Source organism: Anolis sagrei, chromosome X (assembly GCF_037176765.1).
Source record: "Anolis sagrei isolate rAnoSag1 chromosome X, rAnoSag1.mat, whole genome shotgun sequence".
Taxonomy (NCBI): domain Eukaryota; kingdom Metazoa; phylum Chordata; class Lepidosauria; order Squamata; family Dactyloidae; genus Anolis; species Anolis sagrei.
In genome coordinates this window covers 75,543,375-75,556,488 of record NC_090034.1, presented here as the reverse complement: position 1 = coordinate 75,556,488, position 13,114 = coordinate 75,543,375, and the positions used below count along the sequence as shown (strand labels likewise).

Sequence of the window (13,114 nt, the reverse complement as noted above, 5' to 3'; positions counted from 1 at the left end):
AACATTCACACCTACCTCCAACAGACAAGAGTTCTTTCTCCCAGCCTGGATTTTCCACAGATATATAAACCCAATTTTCCTAGTTTCCAACAAACCTCACAACCTCTGAGGATGCCTGCCATAGATGTAGGCAACGCATCGGGAGAGAATGCTTCTACACCATGGCCATACAGCCCGGAAAACCTACAACAACCCTATGCTGTTCCAGTCGGCTAAATGGATATCAACCCACAGAGTTATTCTTCATGCAGTAGTACTCCCTGCATGTGAGAAATAAATGGATCTGTGAAGTTTCCTGCTACACTCTCAGAGATCTGTGGTTCTTTCACAGAGGAAACTTTGAATATGAGATACTTTAGAAAAAGAATCTGAGTCTCTCAGAACATGCTGACTGGGGAATACATACTGGGAACTGTAGACCAAAATGCAAGTTTGCCACAGCCAAGACTTTCCTGATTCCTTGTACAAATGCTTAGCCTTTGGAGAAGCATTTCCAAGTGTTCAGAAGACTTCTTGTTGTAATGTTTTCAAGTAAGACATCTCCTGTATTACAGATGAGAGAAACCAAAAGAAGGAAATGTTTGCCAAAGGCCACCAAGCAAATTCATAACAAATTGGGGACTTTTTCATTCATAGCTCATCCCCTTAGCCTTTGAAATGTCTGGAAATAATATGGATATGTATGAAATGTCAACTGTTTTAGACATGGATCACTGTAGGCCATTTAGTTAAGGAAGTTGGTATGTACTAGATAGTTAAGTCAAAAAAGTGATTCTCAAAAATCTCTGTAGACTTATAAATACTGCATCATAACTGTAATGTAATATTAATATAATATATAGGAACCATTCCCTTGTTTTGGAGAAAACCTAAAAGAAGTACTGACTCCCACACCTTTCTCCAGTGTGGCACAACTTTGGGTCTTTTTGAGTCTCTTGGAAGAAAAATGGTGGTGGCAATGGGACTTTCTCTTCACCACAGAATGACTCTCAACTTATCCATTGGTCATATCAAAATTCATAATTTTGACCCTCAGACCTACCCTCAACTTAGAAACAAGGCTGACGTATATACAACTAAATGCATGTAAAGTCCAGTGAGGATGGAGCTTACAAGCTGAGGCTAAATCCAGACAAGACAGAGGTCCTCCTGGTCAGTCGAGAGGCTGATTGGGATATAGGGTGGCAACCTGGGGTCCCACTCCCCCTGAGAACACAGGTCTGCAGTCTGGGGTCCTCCTGGACTCAACGCTGATACTTGAAGCTCAGGTGTCACCAGTGGCCAGGAGGGCCTTCATACAGTTAAAACTAGTGCGCCAGCCAGGGTTATCCAGGGTTGTCCACGCCTTAGTTATATCCAGAATGGACCACTGCATTGCACTTTACATGGGGCTGCCTTTAAAGACGGCTCAGAAACAATTAGTGCAAACATTGGCAGTCAGATTACTAATGGGATCCAGCTATAGGGAGCATACCGTGTCCCTACTGAAGCAGCTCCAGTTTCTGGTCCCAATTCAAAGTGCAGATTATCACCTACAAAGCCCTACACAGTTCGGGTCCAACCTATCTTCTGTCTCAAGTGTGGTTGGTGTGGATAAGAGAGAAGGCCTACTCGATGGTGACCCCCGGCTTTGGAATGCCCTCCCAAGGGATATTAGGTTTGTCCCCACACTACATTGTTTTTGCAGGGAGCTGAAAACATGGCTCTTCAAGCAGGCTTTTGGAAGTCCTTTTTGGAAGATGGTGGTAGGGTTATTATTATTAGTATCTATACATTTGCTGGGTTTAGGGGCACAGGACCCCCCCCCCCCAAAGTTAAAAAAATGTAAATAATAAAATTGTGGATTTTGTTTACTTTAGAGAAAACTTCTCTAGGAACCATTAAGTTCATATCAACTCTATGGCCAACTTTTTCTGGATTTAGGAATCCTTCAGATTCCTAGATGGATGTTCTCTCTTGGAATTTGACTCTATGATCAACTTGTGACAGAAATTGACTATAGGTCACACCGAGGGACCTAGAGTGTCCTAGACAAAAGATTTTAATCAAACGTGTGAGTAATCAAATCCAAAAAAGTCCAATTTTCAAATATGGAGGGCTGTCTGTTTTTCTAATCTGTCTTCAATCAACATGTCTCCAGTTGAGGTCCGTTAGCTCACTTCCAATTGGAAACAATAGAAAACAGCTTAATAACCCAAGCCAAACCTGCAGATCTGATAGAAGGAAAGCCAAGGTAAGGCAACCACTAAGCCCCAAATGTTGCTGTAGCATGTCATTGCCAAGAAAGTCCTTGTGTATGTCAACATAAGGTGTTGGGTAGAACAAAGAGGCAAACTCATCCAGCACTCAATGAGCAGGCAACTTGCAGCCTGGAAATCTTTATCCTGCATATCTGTGGAAGATCACCCTAGAACAGCGGCTCTCAACCTGGGGGTTGTGACCCCCCTGGGGGGTTGTTAAGCAATTTGGGGGGGGGGGGTTGCGAAGCTCCCTTGGTTGGCCCTGCCCCCTCCAAAATAGCTGCCATACGGGCAGCCTTTCCGCCCAGCCCACGGGCCTTTCCAAACTCGGAGGGGCGCATGGGCCAGGTGGAGGGCTGCTCTCAAGGCCTCAACATGCGGGCACCCTTTCCGCCCAGCTCATGTGCCTTTCCGAACTCGGAAGGGCGCAAGGGCCAGACAGAGACCTGCCCGCAAGGGCTCGCCATGCGGGCAGCCTTCCCGCCCGGCCCACGTGCATTTCCGAACTCGGAGGGATGCGTGGGTCGGGCGGAGGCCTGCCCGCAAGGAATCACCATGCGGGCAGCCTTTCCGCCTGGCCCATGCACTATTCCGAACTCGGAGGGGTGCGTGGGCCAGGCGGAGGCCAGCCCGCACAACCTTGCCATTGAGGAGCCTTTTCTGTTTGGCTCTCGTCCCCTGGGCAGACGGCTCCCCGCATGGCCTGGCTTAAGAGGGGCAGAACCAGGAGGAGGTCTTCACATGGCCTGGCAGTCTGGGGAGCCTTTGCCACCAAGCCCTCACCCCCTGCCGAGCTCGGTCCAGATCCATTGGTGTTTGGGTTCACAGTGCTCTATGGATGGAGGTCAACTACAACTTCAAATCAAGGTAAATTTCCCCAAAAGACCTTCAGTATTTTTTGCTGGCCATCGCGTTCTGTGTGCCAAGTTAAGTCCAATGCCATGTTTGGTGGAGCTTTACTAATTGCAGGAGGAACTGTAACTCCTACATGTCTGAACATATTTTCCCCAAACTTCTCCAGTATTTTCTATTGATAATGGGAGTTTTGTATGCCAAGTTTGGTTCAATTCCATTTTTGTTAGAGTTCAGAATGCTCTTTGATGGCAGGGAAACTATACATCCCAGTAACTGCAACTCCTAAATGTCAAGATCTGGTTCCCTCAAATTCCACCAGTGTTCAAATTTGGGCATATTGAGTATTTGTGCCAAGTTGGGTCTAAATGCACAGTCGTTCACAGGCCTCTCCATTTGTAGGTGAACTACATCTCCTGTAAATCATTGTCAATTCCTCCCAGCCCCCTCCAGTATTTTCTGTTGATCATTGGGGTTCTGTGTGCCAAATTTGTGCCAGGTCTACAATTTGTGGGGTCTCAGTGGTCTGTGGAAGTCAGAGCTGAATCGGTTGAAGGTACTGCAAATCCCATCATCCATCGTCCATACTCCCCGAGCATATTGCTTTTGTAATCAGCCACTATGCTTTAATTATGTTCCATTTCTAACAATGAAAATACATCCTGCATATCACATGTTTCCAGTATGATTCATAAGAGTAGCAAAATTACCGTTATGAAATAGCAACGAAAATATAGTTGGGGGTCACCACAACATGAGGAACTTCATTTAGGTGTCACGGCATTAGAAATGTTGAGAACCACTGCCCTAGAAGATGAACTGTTGTCAACAAAGTTCCCACAGATGCAAACTATTCTGATTTGACTGCCCCTAATCTGAGCCTCTTCCTGACCTGTTTTGTTTTGAATCCAGAGCTGTTCCCTCTCTCGGTCTAAAGAGTGACATGCTGCCAAGAGAGATGTCATCACATTCTTGGAAGTGTGGGGCCCAGGACCCGCCTGCCACCTTTGTGATGGTTCAACAGCACTTGCTTCCTGCTCTCTCGGACGTTGAGACTTATCCCCTCTGACAGCTTTTCTTCACACCTTTCCATCAGCTTCTCTTACCGTTTGTCGCTGAGGATGGCAGAGTGTTGGGGACAGGGACCTTCGGAACACATCTGCCATCCCAGGATGAGCAGGAGCCAAGCCTTTAAATCAGACCCACTCCCGTTTAAATTGTCCTGAAAGCTATGTGTCCTCAAATACCGTGTCGTGAAACCAGGAGGCAATAATTCCCCAAGGCAAAAGGGAACTTGCAGTCTTTCCTCTTGAGATTGGCTATTGGATCATCATTCCCATCTAGCTTTACCTAAAAGGATTAAAAAAAAAGAGATCCGTGCTGACGGTGTCAAGTTATACCGTTTTCACACATACAAAGCCTGCCAAGAAATGAATTATGACTGTGTGCTTCCAAAGGAGGCTTTTAGGGTGCACTTACTTTCTTTCGAACGTGTGCGAATGCCCAAATGTCATTTTCTTCCTCTTGTTTTTCTACCTCTTCTTTCTCTTTTCTTTCGTTCTTTCTTACCCATAAGGAGGAAAAGAAGAAATCATTGCACAATGAGGTTTGATTGTGATACTCGTAGCACTTGTCTCGAGACAGCTTGAGATGTGTTATCCTGTTACCAAAATTGCGCCTAATTTCAGACGGAACGTGCGATCGGCAATGACATTATCTGCAGCGTGTCTCTTTTTGGAGTAACAAGGACATAACAGATTGTTTGTTGCTGTTGTTTAAAAAAACTCACAATATGGTTGCTTTTTAGGGTCATAAGTAATGTTACGTTTTTATTGTTATAAAATAAATAGAAAGCTATAAGTAAGTCTAGGCCAGGCATGGGCAAACTTGGGCCTTCCAGGTGTTTTGGACTTCAACTCCCACAATTCCTAACAGCCTCGGGCCCCTTGCTTTCCCCCCTCAGCTGCTTAAGTTTTATTTATTTAAAGCATTTATATTCCGCCCTTCTCACCACGAAGGAGACTCAGGGTGGAACACAACATATATACAGCAGACATTCAATGCCAGAATAAAACAAACTATAAATATAAAGAAAAATTAAAATCAGCTGTATAAACTTTGAAATCAAATTGTTAAAACCATCTCAAACCAGCCATACCTGATGGTTTCCTGTTATTACCTTATTGCACTATCCCAAAGGCTTAGTCCCACAGCTAAGTTTTTACCATCATTCTGAATGACAGGAGGGAGGGGGCTGATCTAATCTCTCCAGGAAGGGAGTTCCGTTGCCGAGGGGCAATTACTAAGAAGGCCCTCTCTCCCTCATCCCTGCCTATCACACCTGTGACAGTGGTGGGACCAAGAGCAGGGCCACCCCACAGAATCTTAGTTTCTGCCGTGGTTTGTACAGGGAGATGCTTTGGACAAGTAAACTGGGCCGGGCCAGTAAAGAGCAGAGACATCAGACTGGCAACAAAGATCCGCCTAGTCAAAGCAATGGTATTCCCCGTAGTAACCTACGGATGTGAGAGCTGGACCTTAGGGAAGGCTGAGCGAAGGAAGATCGATGCTTTTGAGCTGTGGTGCTGGAGGAAAGTTCTGAGAGTGCCTTGGACTGCGAGAAGATCCAACCAGTCCATCCTCCAGGAAATAAAGCCCGGCTGCTCACTGGAAGGAAGGATACTAGAGACAAAGTTGAAGTACTTTGGCCACATCATGAGGAGACAGCAAAGCCTAGAGAAGACAATTATGCTTGGGAAAGTGGAAGGCAAAAGGAAGAGGGGCCGACCAAGGGCAAGATGGATGGATGGCATCCTTGAAGTGACTGGACTGACCTTGAAGGAGCTGGGGGTGGTGACGGCCGACAGGGAACTCTGGCGTGGGCTGGTCCATGAGGTCACAAAGAGTCAGAGACGACTGAACGAATGAACAACAACAGGCCAAAGCCAGCACTTTAAATTGTGCTCAGTAGCAAACTGGGAGCCAGTGGAGCTGACGCAACATGGGAGTTGTGTGCTCCCTGTATGCCATCCCAGTTATTCAATCAATCAATGATTTATTACGGTCTTTGACCAGCACAGTACAGAATGGGGCATCGGTGCCCAAGGAAGGGAATCGCAGTTCCCAAGTAGATCAGGTATAAAAGCAGATTAAAAACATGTTATAAAAGAGACAAATTAAAAAGATAAAACAGACTAAACTTACAGTTTAAAGTGCATGTATGAATCTAAAATAGGGGGCGGCTAATAACAAATATCAGACAACTGGGAAGCTCTAAAAGGGATGAGAGGGGAGCATTTACAGCATTTCAGTTATTACAAATAATTCTAACTATATTCCCGGCAGGAAGTTGCCTGGTAGAGTCGGTCATCAGCCGTCTAATCTTAATTGCTGCTGCACAGAACTTGGCAACTCTTTAGGTTGTTGCAGAGCAAAAGTCCGAGAGCAACAGGAGGGTGTAATATCTTTGAGTGCGCCCTGGATGTTTTAAAAGCCAAGGAGTGATGAAATTAGCTCCCAGTTATCAACCTGGCTTCCTCTTATTGGATTATTTGAAGCTTTCAAACAGTCTTCAAAGGCAACTCTATGTAGAGTGCATTGGAGTAGTCTATCCTGGATGTAACAAGAGCATGGACCACCGTGGCAAGTCTGACTTCCCAAGGTTCCCAAGGCAACTGGCACATGTTTTAATTGTGCAAAAGCCCCCCTAGCCACTGCTGCAACCTGAGGTTCCAGGTTCAGCTATGAGTCCAGGAGGACTCCCAAGATACGAACCTGTGCCTTCAAGTGGAGTGTAAACCCATCCAGCACAGGTTGTAACCCTATACCTTGTTTGGCCTTGCGACTGACCAGGAGTGCCTCTGTCTTGTCTGGGAAACTTCAATTTGTTCGCCCTCATCCAGACCGTCACAGAGGCCAGGCACAGGTTCACAACCTGGATAGCCTCCTTAGCATCTGGTGCAAAGGAATAATAGAGTTAGACATCATCTCCATACAGATGCATCGAACTCCAAAACTCTGAATGATTTCACTAAGTAGCTTCATTTATATGTTAAACAACATAGGGGACAATATTGAGCCCTATGGGACACCACAGGACAAAGGCTGTAGGGCCGAGCAGGTGTCCCCCAACAACACCTTCTGGGTACGAACCTCCAGGAAGGACTGGAGCCACTGCAAAATAGTATGCAAAGATTGATGGCCAGGTTGCTAACTGGAGCAAATTACAGGGAGTGGTCCACCCCCCCCTGTTTAAACAGCTCCGCTGGCTGCTGATAGATTTCAAGTCCCAATTCAAGGTGCAGGTTATCCCCTATAAAGCGTTAAACTGTTCGGTACCTGCCCATCTTCCTCTATGAACCTACATGATCTCTAAGATCTTCTGGGAAGGCTCTTCTCTCACTTCCACCTTTGTCTCAGGCACGGTTGGTGGGGACGAGAGAGAGGGCCTTCTCACTTGTGGCCCCCTGGCTCTGGAATTCCCTCCCCAGGAAGATTAGACTTGCACCCTCCCAGTCCAATTTCCACAAAAATCTTAAGATGTGGATGTTCCGCTGTGCCTTCGACTAGACAATTTCCTAGATAGCTGGCCCCAGCTAGGACCCAAAAATCTTGTTCTCGCACTTTATAACCCAAAGCTAGAATTGACCTACAGTATTTTACATTGCTCTTATCCTTACTGCTGCTATATGACCTCTGCACTTTACCCACTAGCTCTATCCTTTAAATTGTTGTTACACCAGTCTGCCCACCCGTGATGAGAAATTGAACTTTGTTATTGGTTGTTGGTTTTGATGGTTATTTTATATATTGTTATAATGTTGTGATTTCATTTTGTTTTATACTGCTTTATGCATCTTAATGTGTTACATTTTACCTCTGTTGATTGAACTTGCCCGAGTCCCTTTGGGAAGATGGAGGTGGGGTACAAAAATAAAGTTGTTGTTGTTACTATTATTACCTCCAAGACCCATCCTTGTGAGGTGACCCAGAAGGATACCATGGTGTGCTGTCATGCGATAGGCCTGTGAAAAGGGCTGTAGACAGGACATGTTTTGTATGCCCAACGGGACGCCAGGGGTGCCTCAGATTAGAGACCCTTTGGATATCCCTAAACGAAGTCTTTAGAAACTTGGAAAGTTTAACAAAGTTCTTTATTATTGCTTAGGCCTTCAATAAATCGAACAAAGTACTTCAAGGCTTTGAATCAACTGGTGGCTTTCTTAATCTTGTCAACAAGGGACAGGCAACTATCTTCATGAACTGTTTCTTCTCTATCAGGGAAATCCTTAACCTCTACCTGGGCAATCTGTCTTAGGCTCTGCTGGCGTGGGCCCCTACACCCAATCCAAATTGCGTTATGGCTGCCGCGAGTGGTCCTTACCAAACAGAGTCCTTTTGTAGATTTCCAAGAGGAAAGAAGGTCTTCAATTCCCAGCGAAGGCTGGCTGTAAAGCAGTGGGACTGGATCCCCCCAGCAAAGCTATGCTTCTCTGTAGAGCTGTGGGACTGGATCCCCCCAGCAAAAGCTGTAAAAGACAAAGCTTTCTACAGGTGGAACTGATTCACATCCTGTACGAAAGGCTTCTCTGTGTGAACTGAGCTAGAGGTCCCCCTTTTCCTTCCTAAACCCAGAAAAGGGGGCGGAACTAAAGAACCTAATGATGATTGATGGGTCATTGGCCCTATAATTGCAAACCAAGGAAAGCCACCTTATTGAAAAATGCATGGAACCTTGGAATACATGCAAACACTCAAAGAAAGAAAAAGAAGTTGGAGCTCCTGATACAGCTGTACACACATGGTCTATGGCAGGGGTCCTCAAACTATGGCCCGGGCGCTGGATGCGGCCCTCCAAGGTCATTTACTCGGCCCTCACTCATAGTCAACCTAAGTCTGAAGTTGAGAGCACACAACAACAACAACCCTATCTCATCAGCCAAAAGTAGGCCCACACTTCCCATTGAAATAATAATAATTTTATATTTGTTGAAATTGTTCTTCATTTTAATTATTGTATTGTTTTTAAGTTTTTTTGTACTACAAATAAGATATGTGCAGTGTGCATAGAAATTCATTCATATTTTTTTTCAAATAATAATCCGGCGCTCCAACAGTTTGAGGGACTGTGACCTGGCCCTCTGTTTAAAAAGTTTGAGGACCCCTGGTCTATGGTATCGAAGGACACTGAGAGATCCAAGAGAACCCACAGGGACACATTCCCCCTGTCGAGCTCTCTGCGGAGATCATAATAATAACACTTTATTTGTACCCCGCTACCATCTCCCCAAGGGACTCGGTGTGGCTTACATGAGGCCGAGCCCGAATACAACAATACAAGCAAAACAACAACAGTACAAGTAATTAAAATAAAAACATAGACAAGAAAATATACAACATTATCAATAAGACAACACACAATTAAAAACAGTGGGAAGGCCAAATGTAAAATTAAAATGGAAATAATGCTGGGACATGGATGAAAGGTGATAGTGGCATTTGTGGAAGGGCATATGAGCAGATCTAAAAAATGTAAAGTGCTTTGGAGGACAAAGTGTTATGGGATCATTATTCCGGGAAGGTACACTGGAACAACCACGTCTTCAAGCTCCTCCTAAAGACTGACAAGATTGGGGCCTGTCTGATGTCTTTAGGGAGTGAGTTCCAGAGTCGAGGGGCCACCACTGAAAAGGCCCTCTCTCTCGTCCCCACCAAGCGCGCCTGCGATGCTGGTGGGATCGAGAGCAGGGCCTCCCCGGATGATCGAAGGGATCATGTGGGTTCGTATACAGAGATGCGGTCATGCAGGTAGGCGGGTCCTAAACCGTTCAGGGCTTTGTAGGTAAGAACCTGCACCTTGAATTGGGTCCGGTAAATGAATGGCAGCCAGTGGAGCTCCTTGAACAGGAGGATTGACCGCTCCATGTAAGGCGCCCCAGTTAACAACCTGGCCACCACCCGTTGGATCGTTTGAAATTTCCGGGCCGTTTTAAAGGGCATCCCCACATAGAGTGCATTGCAGTAATCCAGTCTAGAGGTGACTAAGGCATGGACCACTTTGGCCAGATCCGCCCTCCCGAAGTACGGTCGCAGTTGGCGCATGAGTCTTAATTGTGCAAAGGCCCTCCCGGACACCACCGACGCCTGAGCCTCAAACGAAAGTGAAGAATCTAGGAAGACCCCCAAACTGCAGACCTGCGACTTCAGGGGGAGCGCAACCCCGTCCAGCACAGGTTGCCACCCTATACCCCGGTCTGGTTTACGATCGACCAGGAGGACCTCTGTCTTGTCGGGATTAATCTTCAGCTTGTTCATCCTCATCCAGACAGCCACAGCGGTCAGGCACTCGTCTAGCACTCGAGGGGCTTCCTTGGAGTTAGGTGGAAAAGAGTAGTAGAGTTGTGTGTCATCTGCATAGAGATGGCACCCAACTCCAAAACTCCGGATGACCTCTCCCAGCGGTTTCATGTAGATGTTAAAAAGCATGGGAGACAGAATGGAGCCTTGCGCGACCCCACAGGTCAAAGGCCAGGGGTCCGAGCAGGCGTCTCCCAGCTTCACCATCTGGGATTGACCCTCAGTTTCATCCAAGAACCCCTGGAGCTGCAAGGCAACGACATGTTCTAAGACTTTGCCCAAAAAGGGGAGATTGGAAACTGGCCGAAATTTGTTCAAATCAGTGGGGTCCAGTGATGGTTTTTTCAACAGCGGTTTTATCACCACTTTTACCCACTTTGCCAAACCCCCTCTGACTTCCTTTATCAACCAGGATGGGCAGAGGTCTAAAATGCATGTAGGCACCCTCGCCTCTCCCAAGAATCTTGTCAATGTCATCAGGTTGCACAAAAGCTTAAGGTACCCATTGGTACAAGATGGGGATGTTGCAGGATTGGGAGCTGTTGATAGCAATAGCTAGGGACAGGAGAATCACAAGGAGGAAACACACCAGCCGGATGCACAAAACGTCATGTGATGGGGACCATTACCAGAGGTGACAGTACAGCTGCAATGTTAATTTGCCTACTTCGTGTGATATATTAAAGTCCCAAGAGCTGGATTGTCTGAGTTCAGAGCACTCATTTTCTCTTTCATTCCCCCTGCAAATGAAAAATAATTCTCCTTAGAATGCAGAGATTTGGGGAAGATGGATGGATATTTGTTTTTCTGCACATTCCCAGTGTTGTAAAATCTTCGGCTGGGAAATTGCATTCTTTCTGGCTTTGATATGATAAGCAAACTTTATGAATCAGCATGTGGCATGCATCTGAAACTTTCATTTGCTTCTCATTTCTCAGGCGAAGTCCTGAAATGGAAGTCGGGTGCAGTTTTGCACAAAATATCAAGCTTTATGTTGGATGCAGGTTTTCATCATTCTGCCGGGTTTTGCTTTATTAGTTTCTAGCCCGTATGTTTGTAAAGATTGGTGAAGAGGTAAGAGGATAACAACTAGAAATCTTGAACTCGTTGGCTGTGAGTTACAGTCCAAAAAAGGAACTTTCTCCCTGTTTAGATTGTGTGCAGCCTAGTGTTCCCCTCTCACTGTTTTGCTTTCTGCCTCCTGATTGTCTAGGTCTTTAATGTGCGCTTTCTTTGTCATTGTTCACAGGATATCTTACTGCACGGCGGACAAAGTGCACGACAAGGTGTTTGCCTATATTGCCCAAAGTCAGCACAATGAGAACCTGGAGTGCCATGCTTTCCTTTGTGGCAAAAAGAAAATGGTCAGTATCATTGCGCCGGAAATGTTACTTTTAGTGGGAAGTGGCTAAAGCAGTGGTTCTCAACCTTCCTAATGCCACAACTCCTTAATACGGTTCCTCATGTTGTGGTGACCCCCCAACCATAACATTATTTTCGTTGCAACTTCATTACTGTAATTTTGCTACTGTTAGGAATTGTCTTGTAAATATCTGATATGATATGGACCAAATTTGGCACAAATACCTGATTCGCCCAAATTTGAATACTGGTGGGGTTGAGGGGGATTGATTTTGTCATTTGGGAGTTGTAGTTGCTGGGCTTAATAGTTCACCTACAACCAAAGAGCATTCTGAATTCCACCAATGATGGAATTGAGCCAAACTTGGCACACAGAACTCCCATGACCAACAGAAAATACTGGAAGAGTTTGGTGGGCATTGACCTTGAGTTTTCGAGTTGTAGTTCACCTATATCCAGAGAGCACTGTGGTCTCAAACAATGATGGATCTGTACCAAACTTGGCACCGATACTCAATACGCCCAAACACTGGTGGAATTTGGGGAAAATAGACCTTGACATTTAGGAGTTGTAGTTGCTGGGATTTATAGTTCACCTACAATCAAAGAGCCCCTTGAACCCCACCAATGGTAGAGTTGGGCCAAACTTCCCACACAGAACCCCCAAGACCAACAGAAAATACTGGAGGGATTTGGGGGGAATTGACAGTGATTTAGGGGAGAGCACACCTCCCCGCTTTTGAGTCTCAGAAACAGCCCTCTCCTTGGCTGAGAGGTTGGCTGAGAGGCCAGCCAATCACTGCTCTGTTTCCAAGAAGGAAGAGAAGGACAGGTGGAGAGATCTTCAGCCTTCTCTGTCAAAGTGATTCCAAGACCTCAGAAATACGTGTTTTCTTATGTTCTTTGGAGACCCCTCGGAAACCCCCCTTGTGACCCCCTCACAGGAGTCCCGACCCCAAAGGTTGGATCTCCACGTCTTGATGCATCATAGGTCGAAATTGCCTTTCAGGGATGGCTGGAAGACACCTCCAGTATTCCTGAAAGTTAGATAGGATGGCTAGGACTCTCTGGAGTTGCAATGCATCTACATCCAAAGGGTTGCAATGCAGTAATACATATAAATATAATCATCATCATCATCATCATCGTCATCATCATCTTTATTTATAGCCCACCACCATCTCCCCAAAGGGGACTCAGGGCCGCTTACATGAGGCCAAGGCAGCAGTACAGTACAGTAAAATAAAACCAAGACAACAATACATACAATACAATTAAATCAATAAAAACATAGGAATACAATA

The 13,114-nt window shown here is 45.7% G+C and overlaps 1 protein-coding gene across 2 annotated transcripts in view; it reads left to right on the top strand.

The window, feature by feature from the left end:
• The window catches only part of LDLRAP1 (low density lipoprotein receptor adaptor protein 1), a 156,687-nt gene that overhangs the window by 67,100 nt on the left and 76,473 nt on the right, over positions 1-13,114 (top strand). For both annotated transcript variants that reach the window (XM_060784440.2, XM_060784439.2), the window contains exon 4: positions 11,698-11,812. In XM_060784440.2, the coding sequence (XP_060640423.2) occupies positions 11,698-11,812 (115 nt within the window). The remainder of the gene's footprint in view (positions 1-11,697; positions 11,813-13,114) is intronic.